We start from the raw sequence: 18440 nt of genomic DNA, 5'->3' as shown, positions 1-18440 counted from the left end.
GTAAATGCCAAGAGTGAAACGTGAAAAAGCTTTCCCCATACAAAAGCCAAACCAAAGAAAAATGCATTTCTACCTTCCTACATTTATGCCAACAACCACCTCTACCCCTACCCCAGGTCCAGGCCAAAACAATCCCAGATCACAAGGTTAACTTATTCAGTTTGTTGTTAGTTATTTATTTGGGTATTAAAGTTGTACAGCATACAAATTACAGATTGACTGTGTCAAAACTCCAGCCTTGGGTGCTTTAAGTGCATTTCATCTGTTTCACATGGTTTGCTTTCATAATTACTTACCTCACTAACTGCGGGTATGTTTTCTGTTAAGGGTAGTTGTACCAGCTCATTCTCTAAAGTTTCATTTAATTTTTCATCCTGGTGTTGCCTGTGTTTTCCCAATATGAAATAAAATGGGGTTGTGGGAAGACTTTCTTCTGCTAACAGCTGTAAGGATTTAAGACAAAGGGAAAGTATTTCAGAAAAAAGGAAGAACTGCTTTTCACTTAACAGTAAGTACTACAGAATCATAAGTCTGTGAGGAAAGGGATTTTACAAATTATCCAGCTAGTATGATTCTCTCATTTCACAGAGAAAGCAACTGAGGCCTAGCATCACACTTATTAGAAGAGCTAACAGTGGACACTTAGATGACAGAATAAAACATGCATTTACCACTAGTTCTTCACCAAATCCCACAAAAATGACAGCAAAAGGGTTTTCAAAGGGCACATACTCACAATGATAGAAAATGAGGGAAAAGGCCTCAAGAGTAACATGTTGGAAGCTGGAGAGCAGGCTGAAGGATGGTATTGAGCTTAGTAGAGCTGAGAAAGCACAATTCTAAGCTGGCTGTAGGGAAAGCCAAGCATCCCAGTTCATACTACACAATCCTGCACATGCTCAGGAGTTGGTAATAATAGTAACTCTGTATGTGGGGTGAAAATGGGACTAGACAAACCAGATGGGCTGGTCAAAAGTCTATTTAGAAAGCACCCAGATTCCTACAGCTCCTCCTCAGCCACAGCAGAGGGCTCTAGGTCTTTAGGCTGGGTATGGGTAGCAGTGGTGGTGGTATCTTCATATCTAGGCAGTTGTACTTCATTAAGGGGTTCTCAGAACACTGGCAGGCAGATCTAAGTCCTTCAGGCAAGAATGCAGAATAATTTTATATGGTTAATTTGACCAGCCTAAGTAAGACCTAAAGATACAGCTGACCTTGGAATAAGAAGGGTTCGGATAATATGGCTATGTCAAGTTTCTTCTATTTCTGCCAGAGCTGAGATGGCAACATCAACCCCTTTTCTTCCTTAGCCTACTTGATGTGAAGATAAGGATGAAGACCTTTGTGATGATCTATTTCCACTTAATGAATAAACATATTTTTCTTTTCCTTATAATATTTTTTATTTTTTTTGAGACGGAGTCTCGTTCTGTCACCCAGGCTGGAGTACACAGGTATGACCTAGGCTCACTGCAACCTCTACCTCCCAGGTTCAAGTGATTCTCCTGCCTCAGCCCCTCGAGTAGGTGGGATTACAGGCGTCCACCACCACGCCGGGCTAATTTTTGTATTTTTAGTAGAGATGGGGTTTTGCCATGTTGGCCAGGCTGGTCTTGAACTCCTGACCTCAAGTGATCCACCTGCCCTGGCCTCGCAAAGTGCTGGGATTACAGGCATGAACCACCGTGCCCGGCCTCCTTATGATTTTCTTAACATTTTTTTTTCCTCTAGCTTACTTTGTTGTAAGAATACAGAATATAACACATATAACACAAATTAACTGTTATCGGTAAAGCTTCAGATTAAGTTTTGGGAAGTCAAAAGTTATACATAGGTTTTCAATCTCTATGTTGCTCAAGGATCAATTATAATGACATTTGAGATTGTCTAAATAAATTAGCTCACATACTGGAAGCCAGGGGATAAGTTCTGCACAGGCAGAGAACTTCCAAGTGGCTTTTAAACCCACTTTTAAATCCAAAGACAGTCAAGAATCATCAGACTCTGATGAAAACCTCTAGATGAAAGGCAGCAACCAAAACAAACCAAAACCAAACAAAAATGTGATGGAAACAGACCATGAAAAAGAAAAAAAGATTTGATGATAAAGATGAGGAAATCTTCCAGAAAACAAACAAAAAATAGGTAAAACAATAAGAATAATAGAGAACCATTTTAGAAGGTCCAGCACTAAATAATAGGAGTTCTAGAAAAGAATAGAGAAAATACAGGGAAAGAAGTAATTAGCTCCTCCTTAGTTCTCTACTCAAAACCCTCCAAGGGGCCCTATATGTAACTCAGATAAAAAGTCAGAATCTTTTCAAAAAGGCCTACCTAGACTTCTCTGTTTAAAATTACAAGCTGCATCCCATGCATGCCATCTTTTCATCTATCCCCCACTCCACCGTAATTCTTACCACCTTCTCTATTCCATATTTTACTTAATGCATGTTGTTTACTGTCTCGATCTTCTGGTGGACTGTGAATACCACAAATTTGTAGGGACTTGACTACTTTTCTCACTACTGTATCCCAAGGGTCTAGAATGGTCCCTGGCATACAGTAAATAACAAAAAATTATTAAATTAATCCAATGAGTTTTAAAGGAAAATAAACAAGCCAAGTTACAGACAAAGGAACAAGAATAAGAATGGTATTGAACTTCTAGTAATACTGGAAATTATAAAATAATAGGAAAATAATGTCAAAGTTCTGCAAGAATGATTTTCAACCTACAACTCTATAATAATCAAGTGAAAGAGAATAAAAACATTTCCAAACATGCAAGGTCTTAAATTGACCTCCAATGCACTAAAAGAATGCTTCACCAAAATGGGGGAGTGACCAAAGAAAGAGAAAAACTATGCCACTAATAGAGTAGAGGTCAAATAAATCCCCAGAATGATGGTGAATATAGATGCTAGGATGACTACTCTGTAGCAGGTTTCCAGAGCAATCAGTCCAGACTGAAGACAGTCAGAAGGCTCTTGGAAATAATCCTTCATGACTTGAAAAAATACCTAATGTATCTGAAAACACTCAGAGAAGACTTATACAACTTGAGCAGAATTTGGGTTGAATTACATGAGAATAGAAAACTAAGCAAATGAAAAAAGAAGGCAATCATTAACTCCAGAGAAGATAAAAACTTGGTCACAAAAGGAAAAACAATCTGCCTATTACTACTACATGGCTTGGCTATGAATTGTGTTAACACAGCTATGACAATGACTATTAAACTAACCTATTTAACATTTACCCATATGGGAAAAATTGGGGGACAAGTAGGGAAAGTGTGTGTTGTGTATATGCAAGCAGTGCTGATGTAAAAAAGGGCTAAAAATTCAGCTTCAATAGATCAGAGTTAACAGATAATACCTAAATCTGAAAAATCTGTAATTAGAAATATAAACATTTCTTAGAGATTTCTTAGAGAGTCAGAGTTAAAAAAAAAACTTCAGCTAAAAGATTTGAGAGTGATTGTCTTTGAGGGTAATGGTAGTGGTGTTGGAGAAGTTTTTTCTGAAGAGCCTAAAATATTTGACTCTTTAAATCAGAAGCGTATGTTACCGATATTATAAATTAAAACAATTTTAAAAGAGCACTAAAACTTTCAAGAGAGACATATCAGTTTATAAGTATATGACTTTTAATTCCATTTTAGGGTCAAGTGAAATATTTTTCTCATAGTTGACTTCTAAAAGGTAATTGTATCCTTTCAGGTAGGCAATACATCCTGCTATGAATGGCTAAAACATACCTGTTTGCTTGTTGGTGTGAGTTTTTCTTCTGGAGACTTTGTACTGAATGTCAATAAACTCTGAAAAGAGAGATCAATTAATGATGCAAAAGACAAACTGTAGAGTGCAAATCTAAACAAGGTGTTACGGGGTGTTAAAAAACGGGAAGGTCAAATTTTTCATTTTGATATATGTATTTGACAATGGAAAAGGAATAAAAGATTTAAACTTATTTAATAACCACTATGAGAGTTACAAGATTATGTCTGAGAGATACTTAAGAAATGGTAATGAATAAAAAATAACTGACAGACCAAACTCAAGCCACCATTTTAAAAATTGCAAATCAAACACTAAAAAAAAAAAAAAAAAAAAAGATTCACGCAATTTAAAGTATTTTAGTTGTCTTCTGCTTTTTTGCTGTCACAGAGTTAATGCAAGCAATACCTAAGGAACCTCAAAGGTGTGGGGTAAAATGATAATACATTTACATTAATAATACTGCTGTACTGAGCATATTAGACCTAATTTTTGGGGAAATAATCCTTTAATGAAGTTATTTCACCTAGAACAAACTCACACCAACAGTCATGGGCTATCAGTCTAAAATTCCATGTACAAAGTGATTGCCTTTCTTGAGGGGCGCAGTTACCTGTGATTTTGTTAGGAAGTAAAACTGGGATCTATTTAGCCACTGGTAAGCTTCTGAGGTGAAAGATTCAGGGACATCTCGTGGAACAAACACTCCCCACTGGACTTCCTCTCTGGAGATACCCTTTTGAATATACAATGGCCTTGGCTCACTAGGTTTAAATACAAACACTAGAGGAAAAAAACAAAGAGACAATAACATTTTGCCTGAAAAGGTTAGTTCTAGCCTTAGACTGGCAGATTACACTAATCCTGGGACTCACCCCATTGAGTAACTGGCCCAAGTCATGACTGTTTTAGGCTGTTTCAAGAGGTATCTACTGTGTGCCTACTATGGGCCAGGCAGGTTAGGAATGAAGGCTATGAGGATGAAAAAGAGAAAGAAGAATTCCTGCTCCAGAGGCCAGGGCCTACTGCAGAAGACAGAAACCACAGTAGTATTTTGTCTGTAAGTACTAGAGATGAGATATGTAGAAACTGCTTCAAGAACACAGAGCATGACCAATTAAAGCTTCTCAGGGGCAGTTGGGAATGTGTCAAAGTGGTGAAATCTCCTGAATTTTAAAGACTGAGTAGGAACTGGCTTGTGGAAAAATAAGAAACGTATTGGAGCTCTCCTAGAACTAAGTATGGATGCACACAATGACAAAGTGTTAGGGCAAGGAAGGGCCGTGCCTCAAGCAAAATGGCTTCCAATTAACATCTGATTTGAAGGCAAGTTTGACTCAAATTATATTAAGAAGAAAACTTAGGTCATAGATATTCTCTTACGACAAAGTGTGGTTTGTACTTACAGTCTGAACCCACTGAAGACTGAGAGATTGCTGCAATATTCTCTGAATTAGGATCAGGTTCCATAACTCTAACATTTAATTTTGCATTCCACTCCACTGAGGGGGAAAAAAAAAGGTGATTCACTTCTAAGGAAAGATTTACCAAAAGCTTTAAAGAACTTCTATTATTCTTAGGAAGAGGAATCTTATGCTTCCAACTAACACACATGGAGACACACTGAAATGATCTGTGGAAGGCTGCACTAAAGTGAGAGGCCGAAAGAAAAACACACTGGAACTTTAGCGCTCCTTGTACAAACTATGAAAAGATTATTATTTCATTGTAATTTATGTCTAGTGCTTTTCTGATGCTGCTAAATGTGGACAGTATGTTAACCAGAGTTAACTGTAAAGAATACTGAAAAAAGTTACCACACACATTCATTAATAAGCAACTACTATGCCTTCCAAACATACACTCAAATGGGTAAAATGTTCACATTTGTTAGGACTGTGATAGATGGGTAATGCAGATTAGTAAGCATTAAAAATGAGCAGAAAACATTATTCAAATTGTCATGAGGATGGGGATATGGAGGGCATCAGAAAGTCACACACAATGAAAACAGTAGGAAAAGGTAAGGATAATGGAAGACGACTTACCAACAATTAAGCAGTTAATAAAAAATGTCTATTACAGGCTCAGTATTCCAAATTTTGGTGGTATAATATGTCATGTAAAAAACTGACTATTACAAGTACAGACCTGATGATATGATCCCTAAGTCCTAAAATGCCAAAGTTTAATGTCAACTCCCTATGCGCTTTGCTAGATCACTTCAGAGTAAAAAAAATCTTACATGCACAACTCAGCAGATTCCAACAGCAAAGAATGCCATTTTCAGTAGCACCAAGTAGATACTTTGAACATGTCAATCTCCCAAAGCAAAGGTGCCTAGATTAAAACCACAAGGAAGTTAGCAACAGTCAGTTCTATCAAATTCAGTTACAAAGAACTGCAGGCTTCCAGCAGCTGTATTAGTTCTATGTAATGCAGATTTTAATATAGACACATATGTTTTTGTTTATAATTATCCTGAAGAAAAAAGTGTCTAAGGAGTACAAAAGAAAGGGTTTATTTAACTATTTCTTTAGGAAAACAGATCAGATGACCAATTCTTTAACACACTGTGCAGTATACCAATTAACATGTAACAGAGAATGTACATGAAATGTACAAAGTCATCTGACAAAAATCCTACTTTATTTACCGAGAAGAAGAAAACTTGTAATTTCAATTCTGAAGAAAGTTTTACAAAGTACATTTAGAATCAGACTTGCTGGCAATTAGAAACGATCTCAGTAAGCATCTGATTCCGTCCTCAGGACCAACTACCTGAAGCAGTACCTGAAAATGCTTCTGCTACTTTCCCCTGTGCCTCTCAGAAACAATGAGGTTGGCACATAACACGGTTTTTATGGGAATACACAGAAAATAAGAAGGTTTGGATCCCCTGAGGCTTATGTATGGCTTCTGTTATCATTCAGCACATCCATGAAAGTATTCCAAAGAAAAAACATTTAGGCCAAGAGTTAAATGTTAACCTGAATTTCAGAAATGTTGGCACACTTTGTGAACTCAGATTTTTTGGCTTTCCAGCATTTTTGGCTTTTCAGCTTGCCCCACTGACCTTCAGGCTACTTTTGGAGAGGGCATAAATGACTACTAAAGTTTTAAGACTTGCTTAAACAAGTTAAAAAATAGCACTACATACTTCCCAAATGATTTACCTACCTTATTTTCCCAGCTCGTTGGCAAAATGTACATTTAAGTTCCCATGTTACAGAATCCCATATTGTGACTATTTCCTCAAAACTAACAGCTAGTAAAGAACCATCTTCGGAGAAACAACAGTTAGTTGCTTGATATTTGTGATAACTACCAACAAAGTCACAGGTCCAGCCAACAGCTTTTTCTGTAGAAATATAAGCCATAATGTTCAGAAATTGTGTAAATGCTAGAGAACGCTAAAGTAGTTCCCCCTAGGCTCCCGTTATCTGAGGGTTCACTTTCTGTGGTTTCAGTTCCCGGGGGTCAACTGAGGTCTGAAAATAGCTGAGTACAGTACAAAAATATATTTTGAAAGACAGAGAAAGGCAGAGACAGAGCACACACATATTCACTTAACTTTTCTTATAGTCTATTATTGTAATCATTCTATTATTAGTTATTAACCTCTTACTGTGCCTAATTTATACATTAAACTAGTTTATTCCTATATGTATGTATAGGAAAAACAGTATATATAGGGTTCGGTACTATCTGCAGTTTCAGGCATCAACTAGGGCGGTGGGGCGGGGGGCCTCTTGGAATGTATCCCCCACTGTTAAAGGAAGACTGCTAAACAAGGGACATTATAAGCAGTAGGGATTAAGAAACAAAGATACACACACAAATAAAAAATAAGAAGGAAACAAAGACACAAAACAAAAAAACCTGTTCCCCACAACTTCTTTAAGTCAGAATTGCTACAAAATCTGACTGTTTTGAAATTTATGCCCTTTCCTGGAGACCTTGACCTCCCTCTAGTGGAGGAGTGAAAGGACTCTTGGTAAAAGCCCCTTTTACTTTACCCTAAAAAAACAGAATAATCAGCACATGATTAATCAAGAATGCCATTTAAAAAGAACAGATTTGAGGAAAAAGGCGTGTAAAATGTAATCTCTTAAATCTATTAAAATTAAGCAATATCCTGTAGAATTCAATAAAGTAGAAAATGTCCTCCCAGGATGGATACAAGTCATGAGAAAAAGAAATTAATTCCTAAAATTGTGCACACTTTAAACATAACATATTTAATTAACGTACTGTATATATCAGAGTCATCTGTTAATATCCACACTTTGAAGTAACCATCTTTGCTAGCTGTAACCAAGGTGGGCTGTTCAGATTTTTCTGCATTGCAGAAACAGAGAGCTGTAATGCAGTCTTCGTGTGGCATGTTAATCTTAGTGTTAAGAATAAACCTAGCGGGAAGGAAACCACAAATTTATTCTTGCATGAGGACAAAGTGATGTATAGAAGAATTTCTGACATGCTGTACATTTTACAATAGCATCTTGAACAATAGGCAACTGATAATCACCTAGAATGACAAACAATTGAGTGCTCTACCTTTAATGGCCACAGGATGCAAAGAGTTCTAATATATCACCTTTGCCCTTTTGTAACTTTAGAGAACATTATGTGTAGTAGTCAACCCACTGGTACAAAATGAGGATAAAACAGGTCACCAATCAATGATACTCAAAAGCCTACTATATCAAACTCTGCAGGAACTTGTATAGAACCCAGATTCCTGCCTACTTTTGAAAATAAAAAATGGAATGGCTGTGAAACGCCCCACTTGGGCCAAGGAAAAATAGACAGGAAACTACTTAGTCAAACTGGCTGGTCATTATTTACTATTTTTAGTCACCTAAATGACCTCTTAAAGCTTGTTTCGAGCTTAGAGGGCAACGCTGTGAATTAAAGATAACTAGGACTGTGTTCTTAAAAGAACATCAAGGCAGCATAGGGTTGTGATATTAAAAAAGCACAAGTTATAAAAACAGTGACTAGGGACAACCACTTAATCTCTCTGGGCCTATTTCTTCACCTATAAAATATAGACAACAGGCTTATCTTACAGTGTTCTTTTGAAGAGTAAGACAATGGGTACAAAGCTCTAAGCCAAGTTCTTGGCACACAGCAAAGATTTGATAAATGGTTATTATAGCCACAGTATGAGTGGATTCCTTATCTAATCACAACATCCACGCTATACTGTACTACGCTACACTTCTACCTATACTCCCTCTTTTCCAAAGGCAGTATGCTGTTTATGGAAGTGCAAGGGAACATTTGGATTCTAATCCTGGATTTGCCTAGAATTTGGTATTATGCCCTTGAGGAGGTGTCACTTTTCCATGTGTCTTTATGCATTATGAGATGACATTATGATTTAGAGGACACCAATGCCTTCTCAGAGCAGAAAGCTTAAAGGTTTTATTAGAATAACACCTCTCCCGTATCTCTAAACCTAAACCTTGTCAAGATGAAACATCTTAAAGACAACTGAAACCGTAAAATGGGAAGTGAAATATTTTATACTTTGAAATTAAGTGGCTACACAGATAGTATTACCCTTGTGTTTTCTTATTATACATCCACAGTTTCATTTGCAATTCAAGCTCAGTTTCCTTTTCTTGCCGCTGTTCCACTGTTGCAAGCCAGTTACCAAAGCAGCCAAACGCAGCCTTTGTTAGTTCAATTTGGATCAGACCATAATCATTAATATATTCTTGCTGTATAATATCTAACTGATGAGTAAAAAAAAAAACAAAAAACAAAAAAACCAAAATGTTTATTAACATAAATACACAAATGTTACAGCATTCAAGGAATGATAATTAACTACATCCAAGACAACTTCTATAATCTATAGTAATAGATTTTTAAATAAAGGTAAAAATGAACTAATTGTTACTGTGGACACTAAAATTGTCATTAAAAAAGGAAACACATTATATATTATCAATTTGGTGGTAATTATTCTTCAATGACCTTGAATATTAGCGATTACCAACACCCACTATATGATACAAGAGAACCGTTAATTTATAGTAGTGCTTTTCTTTTGTTTCTAAGAACAAACAGCTTTACATCATCTTAAGGCTAGATTCTCCATCACTAGAAACAAGCAGAACAGAAATAAACCTACAATCTTTAAGAAATGAAAAAGATAGCCAATGTAAGTAGGCAGCATTTATTTATGCTTTTTTTTTTTTTTTACAAAATCCCATTTCCTTGCCTATACTAAGTAAATAAAATGCCTACTATTAAGTGTACTAAATGCCTACAATTTACAGGTATTATACTTGAGATAAGCATAAAAAGATTAATACGCTTCCTTTTTTTGGGGGGCCTAAAGGCCACGGTGAGAGAGCTAGTGTCACAGTTGCTATGACAGAGATCTATAAAGAGTACTGTGGGGCACCAGAAAAGTGGAACATCTGGATTGGACTTATCAGGATTGTAAGAAGTGTTCCTCTTTAATCGACAATGAACATTTTATCTTCAATATGTGAATATGACAGTGTTTCACTACGAAGCAGATACAAATTTGTATTGTCAATCTACCTATTTTTGTTTCTTTATCCTTGTGACTCAAAGGCACAGAGGTATGGGACAGCTAATAGGAGGGCATTCTGAAACAAAAGATAGAGACAGCAAGTGCAGGAGTGCCAACTGGCTTACATTTAATCTGTGGCCTCAACGGAATCATGCTCTGAACAACTGAACTAAGTAACCACGAATAATACTATGTTCAAGTAATTATATGCACAGGATCTTGTTTTAAAGGCTACTAAACAAACTGCTTGACTCCAGTGGTATTATAAAGAGCTTTCATTAATTTCAAGGCTAATGAATCAAAATCTTACATTGTATAACTGTTTATCACTCTGGAGAGAATAAAACTGCAAGTGGCCAGGCTTTCCATTCAAAACCAAAGCTTTAGTTCTTGGATCAATCATCAAACCAGTGAAGATACTCCTATCTGCAGAAGTAGTGACAAATAACAGGTGAAATCAGAGAAATATGCACTCTTTAAAATGTTCATGATTCCAAATCCACTGAGTTCTGCAATACCTTTCACTAGGCCTTGAATTACTGCGGATGCCTCAAGGTTTCGGTGAATAATTATTATCTCTGTGGGTAGAAAAAAATAGGTATCTAAATATCAATAGGTTAGAGAAAGCTTGTCCAACCTGTGGTTCAGGGTGGCTTTTTATGCAGCCCAACACAAATTCATAAACTTTCTGAAAACATTATATTATTATTATTTTTAGCTCATCAGCTATCATTAGTGTTAGTATATTTTATGTCTGGCCCAAGACAATTCTTCTTCCAGTGTGGCTCAGGGAAGCCAAAAGATTGGACACCCCTGGGTTAGAGCTTCAAGGTGAAGGAGTCATCTGAGTTTATATCATTCTGAAATATACCAGAATACAAAACAACCCAGTAAGTTCAATGAACTCAGAGTACTACTAGAAAATCAGGAATATATTTTGTGATTTAGTGGAAAATCTAGGGGTGGGGATAGGGGCTTTTCTGTTGGAGTCTTTAAGTTTTTTATTAGTTGTGCCTATTAACACATTTTAAGTGTTAATGCAACATCTATAAAGAATATATCTAATAAAGATAGTTTAGCTTTTTCATGCCACTAAATGGACTGCTCACAGTTATGTTCTTTTTTGAAAGAAAAGGAAGTGGATTTACAAAGACACCATAGTCTAGGCTGAGCAGTCACTGGTTGAACAAAGTTTTGGAGAAATACAAGACCGCCTCTATTTCTATCAAATCTACAGGACTCCGGCCCCGAGGTAACAGCTGTATCAAAAGAGAATCTTGCAGTATTCTTTTGAAAATGCCAGGTTTATGAAAGCACCAATGCCCACTTCCAAACCTTCCCTTTACTTCCCCACGTCATCCCACACTAAAAGACTTTGAAAATGTAAGTGGCACATCAATAACCAAATATACTTAGCCTCCACTTTATAAAAATAATTCTCAAAAACGTTGAATTCTGGTGATGCCTGGGGGTAGAGAGGGGTGGATAAGAGAGGAGTAATGCAAGGAAAAGAAGGCTTATTAAATCTCATATGCTACTCTTAGTTTTATGTCTCTTTATTCTCTGTTCCCTACAGATGCTAGCTAATTTATGGTGTTTATATATTTCCTCACAATAAAAGTTTAGACTTACTATTATCAGAGTGAGAAGTGCAGAATAAATCTCCTGCAGGCGAGACTGAGATATGTTCAATAGTAGCTCCTAAACGTGGGAGAAACTCCTTATTCTTCTCTGTTGCATCGCGCCACTCTACAAGTACAGACTCACGACCGCCACTCAGCAGGCTGGTGCCTTTACATCCATTCAAAGAAATTAAAAGGACAGTGTTTTGGGGAAAAAAGAGAAAGAAAAATATAATTAACACTTTATTTTTCCTACCGTACTAGAGAAATAAACTCATTTAAAGCTATAAAAAGTGTCTTCGTATGTTTTAATATACTCTGAAGACAAATGATCACTGGTTCAGGAATTTTTTTTCCAGTGATATCTGATTAATTTGTGGCTGACAAACTCTTCTGTTGACAACTAGAAAAGCTGGACAGACAAACATCTTTCAGGACAAGACAGCTTTACTGATAAGTTTTTCGAAACACTTAAGAAATAAACCAATTTTACACTCTTACATGTAACCAAAAGAGGACACTTCCTAATTTGCTTCACAAGATCCTAGTAACACTATAACAAAAATATTATATGTATATAAAAAATACAAGCCAATTTCACGACAGATGAAAACTCTCAAGCAAAATACTATACCAATGATATATTAAATGGATATCATGTCATCACAGAGTTTACTGCAAGAATGAGATTACTTTAACAGCTGAAAAATAAATTAATGTAACCCCACTTACAGAACAAAAGGAAAAAATCATGATTATTTGAATAGATGCAGAAAAAGCAAATGACAGAATTCTATATCCATTCATGATAACACCTCTCAGAAACTCAAGGAATGGATGGGACCCTTTGAATCTCATCAAGAATACTTGGATAACATCTATAGCAAACACCACACTAAAAGTTAAACTATCGAAAACTTTCCCTTTGTGATTAAGAATACTATTACCATTTTGATTCAATGTTAACTGGATGTCTAGTGCACTGAGAGGAAACCAGAAAGGCTTAAGGATCGGAAAGAAGGAAATAATCACTTCCATGTTCACAGACAGCATGACTACATCAAGGCACAGCCAAAAGAGTTTACAGATAAACTTACAGAATAAGTCAATTCAGCTGATTATAACAGAAATATACAGCAATCAATTTTATTTTTAAATACTAGCAAGTCAATTAGAATATAAAGTAAAAAATACTACCAAAAGACCATCAAATGTCTAGTGAAAAATATATGTGAGAACCCTACAGAAAAAAAATCCTAACTCACGGAGATAAAGACCTAAAAAGTGGAAAAGTATTTATTATGATTACAAATTAAAATCCTCAATACTATAAAAACATCAATTCTCCTCAAACTGATCAATAGCTGTATTGTCAACACGGTAGCCACCAGTCAAATGTGGCCAATTAAATCTAATGGTTTGAAAACAAACAAAAGCCTGCAAGAGACTGTCTTAATGACTACATGGATAGATAGGACACTGTTTCAGACTGTTTTCTCAAAAGTATTCCATCAAATAACCATTTTTCATTCTTTCATGAATCTAAAACGACTGGTTTTAAAGATCACTGGTTGATAACGGGCTTTTTATCAAATTTTCTAAAGCTGCAGGCTGATAAAATCTAGCTAAACAGAAGACTAAAGGTATGTAGTGATGTACACAAAGAAAATTAAGAAGTTTAATCTGATATATACACATATATGATACATTGTGCATACAGTTCATATATGCCTTAAGTTATAAAGTTTTCAACAACTAAAATCTGTATTTCTTTTACATTTACACAGCTATTTTTTTCTTTTTCTATTAACTCATACCTACACAGTCAGTAAGGACATTTCACTGAAAACTACATACTGTAACCATTATTTCTCATTTTAAAATATTCATGCTACTTGAAATATAACATCAAGAATTCAAATCGCGGCTGGGCACAGTAGCTCACGCCTGTAATCCCAGCACTTCAGGAGGCAGAGGCGGGGGGATCGTCTGAGTTCAGGAGTTTGAGACCAGCCTGGCAACACGGTGAAACCCTGTCTCTACAAAAATACAAATAATTAGCTGGGCGTGGTGGTGCATGTCTGTAGTCCCAGCTACTCAGGGGGCTGAGGTGGGAGGACCGCTTGAGCCCAGGAAGTCGAGGTTGCAGTGAGCCAAGATGGTGCCACTGCACTCCGGCTTGGGTGACAAAATGAGACCTTGTCTTAAAACAAAAACAAAAAACAGACCCTGCCTGGAACATATACAGATGTGTACATAAGGATACCAAGCACTCACTAGTATTTTCAGGGTGTGGAGTGGGAAGGAGGGTAGAGAATACAAATAAGCAGCCTACATTGTCTCCATACACTAGTCATTACTCCCCAAACCATAATCGGGTTGAAGGTGCCTCTTATTTCCTGGGGCTTCTGGGCATTAAACCTAAGTAAGCCTCTAAGGATCCCACAGCATATGGTACCATCTAAGACTTGTCCTTTCAGCCTCCAGGAAGACCTGCAGAAAGAAAAATCACTTTTCCTGGTTTCTCATTTTTTAAATTATTATTAAAGTTCTAGGGTACATGTGCACAACATGCAGGTTTGTTACATATGTACAAATGTGCCATGTTGGTGTGCTGCACCCATTAACTTGTCATTTACATTAGGTATTTCTCCTAATGCTATCCCTCCCCCCTCCCCCCATGCCACGACAGGCCCCGGTGTGTGATGTTCCCCATCCTGTGACCAAGTGTTCTCATTGTTCAATTCCCACCTATGGGTGAGAACATGTGGTGTTTGGTTTTCTGTCCTTGTGATAGTTTCCTCAGAATGATGGTTTCCAGCTTCATCCATGTCCCTGCAAAGGACATGAACTCATCCTTTTTTATGGCTGCATGGTATTCCATGGTGTATATGTGCCACATTTTCTTAATCTAGTCTATCATTGATGGACATTTGGGTTGGTTCCAAGTCTTTGCTATTGTGAATAGTGCTGCAATACACATACGTGTGCATGTGTCTTTATAGTAGCATGATTTATACTCCTTTGGGTAGATACTCAGTAATAGGATGGCTGGGTCATATGGTATTTCTAGTTCTAGATCCTTGAGGAATCGCCACACTATCTTCCACAATGGTTAAACTAGTTGATAGTCCCACCAACAGCGTAAAAGTGTTTCTATTTCTCCACATCCTCTCCAGCACCTGTTGTTTCCTGACTTTTTAGTGATTGCCATTCTAACTTGTATGAGATGGTATCTTACTATGGTTTTGATGTGCATTTCTCTGATGGCCAGTGATGATGAGCATTTTTTCATGCGTCTGTTGGCTGCATAAATGTCTTCTTTTGAGAAGTGTCTGTTCATACCCTTCACCCACTTTTTGATGGGATTGATTTTTTTCTTGTAAATTTGTTTGAGTTCTTTGTAGATTCTGGATATTAGCCCTTTGTCAGATGGGCAGATTGCAAAAATGTTCTCCCATTCTATAGGTTGCCTGTTCACTCTGATGGTAGTTTCTTTTGCTGTGCAGAAGCTCTTTAGTTTAATTAGATCCCATTTGTCAATTCCGGCATTTGTTGCTATTGCTTTTGGTATTTTAGACATGAAGTCCTTGCCCATGCCTATGTCCTGAATGATATTACCTAGGTTTTCTTCTAGGGTTTTTATGGTTTTAGGTCTAACATTTAAGTCTTCAATCCATCTTGAATTAATTTTTGTATAAGGTGTTAGGAAGGGATCCAGTTTCATCTTTCTACATATGGCTAGCCAGTTTTCCCAGCACCATTTATTAAATAGGGAATCCTTTCCCCATTTCTTGTTTCTGTCAGGTTTGTCAAAGATCAGATGGTTGTAGATGTGTGGTGTTATTTCTCAGGGTCCTGTTATGTTCCATTGGTCTATATCTCTGTTTTGGTACCAGTACCATGCTGTTTTGGTTATTGTAGCCTTGTAGTATAGTTTGAAGTCAGGTAGCGTGATGCTTCCAGTTTTCTTCTTTTTAATTGTCTTGGCAGTGCGGGCTCTTTTTTGGTTCTATATGAACTTTAAAGTAGTTTTTTCCAAGTCTGTGAAGAAAGTCATTGATGGGGATGGCATTGAATCTATAAATTACCTTGGGCAGTATGGCTGTTTTCACGATATTGATTCTTTCTATCCATGAGCATGGAATGTTCTTCCATTTGTTTGTGTCCTCTTTTATTTTGTTGAGCAGCGGTTTGCAGTGCTCCTTGAAGAGGTCCTTCACATCCCTTGTAAGTTGGATTCCTAGGTATTTTACTCTCTTTGAAGCAATTGTGAATGGGAGTTCACTCATGATTTGGCTCTCTGTCTGTTATTGGTGTATAGGAATGCTTGTGATTTTTGCACAGATTTTGTACCCTGAGTTTTTGCTGAAGTTGCTTATCAGCTTAAGGAGATTTTGGGCTGAGACGATGGAGTTTTCTAAATATACAATCATGTTATCTGCAAACAGGGACAATTTGACTTCTTCTTTTCCTAATTGAATACCCTTTATTTCTTTCTCCTGCCTGATTGCCGTGGCCAGAACTTCCAACACTATGTTGAATAGGAGTGGTGAGACAGGGCATCCCTGTCTTGTGCCAGTTTTCAAAGGGAATGCTTCCAGTTTTTGCCCATTCAGTATGATACTGGCCATGGGTCTGTCATAAATAGCTCTTACTATTTTGAGATACATCCCATCAATGCCTAATTTATTGAGAGTTTTTAGCATGAAGGGCTGCTGAATTTTGTCGAAGGACTTTTCTGCATCTATTGAGATAATCAAGTGGTTTTTGTCTTTGGTTCTGTTTATGTGATGGATTACGTTTATTGATTTGTGTATGTTGAAACAGCCTGGCTTCTCATTTTTAGGCACACAATCTTCTCTAGTATGTAGTAACTTTCTTACAGGACCAGTCCCAATAAACTGACATAACTTTCACCACATGGGTGTGAGGACACTAAAAGTAAACAAAGACAAGATGTACTTCTCTGTATTTCTGTTGAAGATCACCTTACTTTAAAGGTATTTTTACTCTCTATAGCTACACTACACAAAGCTGCGACAGAAGTCATGCAACTTAAATGAAACAATGACGGAGATTAATTTAAAATAGTTAATGTCAAATAAGGCCATGTAACAGTTAAAAACAAGAGCTTTAAAATCAGAACCAGGTCTAAATCCCACCTATTCGCCATGTCATGTTAGGCTAATTATCAAATCCAAATCCTACTTTCTTTATCTGTAAAATGAGTATAATGCCGCTCATTTCCTAAGGTCAATGATTAAATTAGATAATGGATGTAGAGTGTTAGAACAGTTACTTGCACCTGATAAGCTACAGTTAGGGAGGACACACACTTAGTTATGTAGACAGACATACCTTCAAAAAGTCATATAATTTAAATAGGTTATTTATGTCAACAACAGAGATTTTTATCACAAATATACACTTTAGAGTTTTGAAGGGCTTCAAAACCTAAAGTACATTGTGCTGAGCAAAGCCCCAAATACAGGGGTAATACACAAGTGTTTGGAATTCATTTGGCCTATGCATTTTTAAATCTTCCAAACTAAAAATAGAGTGAATTAAAACACTTGATTCATATACTTCAAGTTCATTTTAATAATTAAACCTGCACTTACCTGTCACTGAAAAAGCCAAATCCATAACCATATCATGGTGCCAATGTAAACATGTGTATGTATATTTCTTATCATCATAAAAATTCCTCCTATTGGAGAAAAACAAAACTCTTATTTTGACCATAGGTTTAAGTTAGTAGGAATATAATGGCATGCTAAATATAATAAACATAATATGTAACCAAACATAATAAATCATAATATGAAGCCTTCTGGTCTTAATGTGCACACTTTCTATTTCTAACCAGAGTGACTGACTTCCATAAATAATAAGCCATCTGTGGCACCCTCCTAGATATTCACTATTGTCAGTCTTTTAGGATAAAGGCAAACAAAAAAAGTTTTCTTCAATAAATGATCATAGGCAACAATAAATTTTTCACTTGCTTTGTAAGCCCAAGGCTAGAAATTCTGAAACAGTAAGTATGAAATGAAAAGCACACAAAAAAGGAAAGGGAGGCTGTTTCCTTGGACTCAGAGATAGCGCTGTTCTACAGGACTAACATAAAACAGTACATAAATGATCGCCATGCTCTTCATGAGTAAACTGACCAAAGACGAATTTTGCCATCCATGTGACCAGATGCGATGCAGTCTTCTGTTGGGTGACATGCTACACATGTAAAATTGTTCTTAGCATGCTTCTTATTTCTTGATGATGATAAAGTAAACCTAGGAGAAAAAAACAAATTCCCTTAATTATTAAAGTCTCTTGGTGAGTGGTGATGTAGTTAAGTAAAACAGAGCTCCCAGCAATAGCAACCAAAATTGTAGAGCTCTGAATTCAATAAATATAACTGCAGGATTTTTTTTAAAAAGAAAATTTTGATCAAGAATCAAGCACGCTGTTTTGTAA

The 18440-nt window shown here is 36.5% G+C and overlaps 1 protein-coding gene across 1 annotated transcript in view; it reads right to left on the bottom strand.

The window, feature by feature from the left end:
* The window catches only part of WDR75 (WD repeat domain 75), a 35213-nt gene that overhangs the window by 919 nt on the left and 15854 nt on the right, over positions 1 to 18440 (bottom strand). Inside the window, exons 7-19 of the mRNA XM_023212408.2 lie at positions 18137 to 18256; positions 17585 to 17673; positions 11971 to 12129; positions 10857 to 10916; positions 10649 to 10764; positions 9351 to 9526; positions 8034 to 8191; positions 6960 to 7140; positions 6025 to 6119; positions 5186 to 5281; positions 4393 to 4562; positions 3761 to 3820; positions 297 to 443 (exon numbers count right to left, since the gene is read on the bottom strand). Of these exons, the coding sequence (XP_023068176.2) occupies positions 297 to 443; positions 3761 to 3820; positions 4393 to 4562; positions 5186 to 5281; positions 6025 to 6119; positions 6960 to 7140; positions 8034 to 8191; positions 9351 to 9526; positions 10649 to 10764; positions 10857 to 10916; positions 11971 to 12129; positions 17585 to 17673; positions 18137 to 18256 (1627 nt within the window). The remainder of the gene's footprint in view (positions 1 to 296; positions 444 to 3760; positions 3821 to 4392; positions 4563 to 5185; positions 5282 to 6024; positions 6120 to 6959; positions 7141 to 8033; positions 8192 to 9350; positions 9527 to 10648; positions 10765 to 10856; positions 10917 to 11970; positions 12130 to 17584; positions 17674 to 18136; positions 18257 to 18440) is intronic.

The sequence above is a fragment of the Piliocolobus tephrosceles genome, chromosome 11 (genome assembly GCF_002776525.5).
Source record: "Piliocolobus tephrosceles isolate RC106 chromosome 11, ASM277652v3, whole genome shotgun sequence".
NCBI lineage: Eukaryota > Metazoa > Chordata > Mammalia > Primates > Cercopithecidae > Piliocolobus > Piliocolobus tephrosceles.
This window is presented reverse-complemented; position numbering and strand designations above follow the sequence as displayed.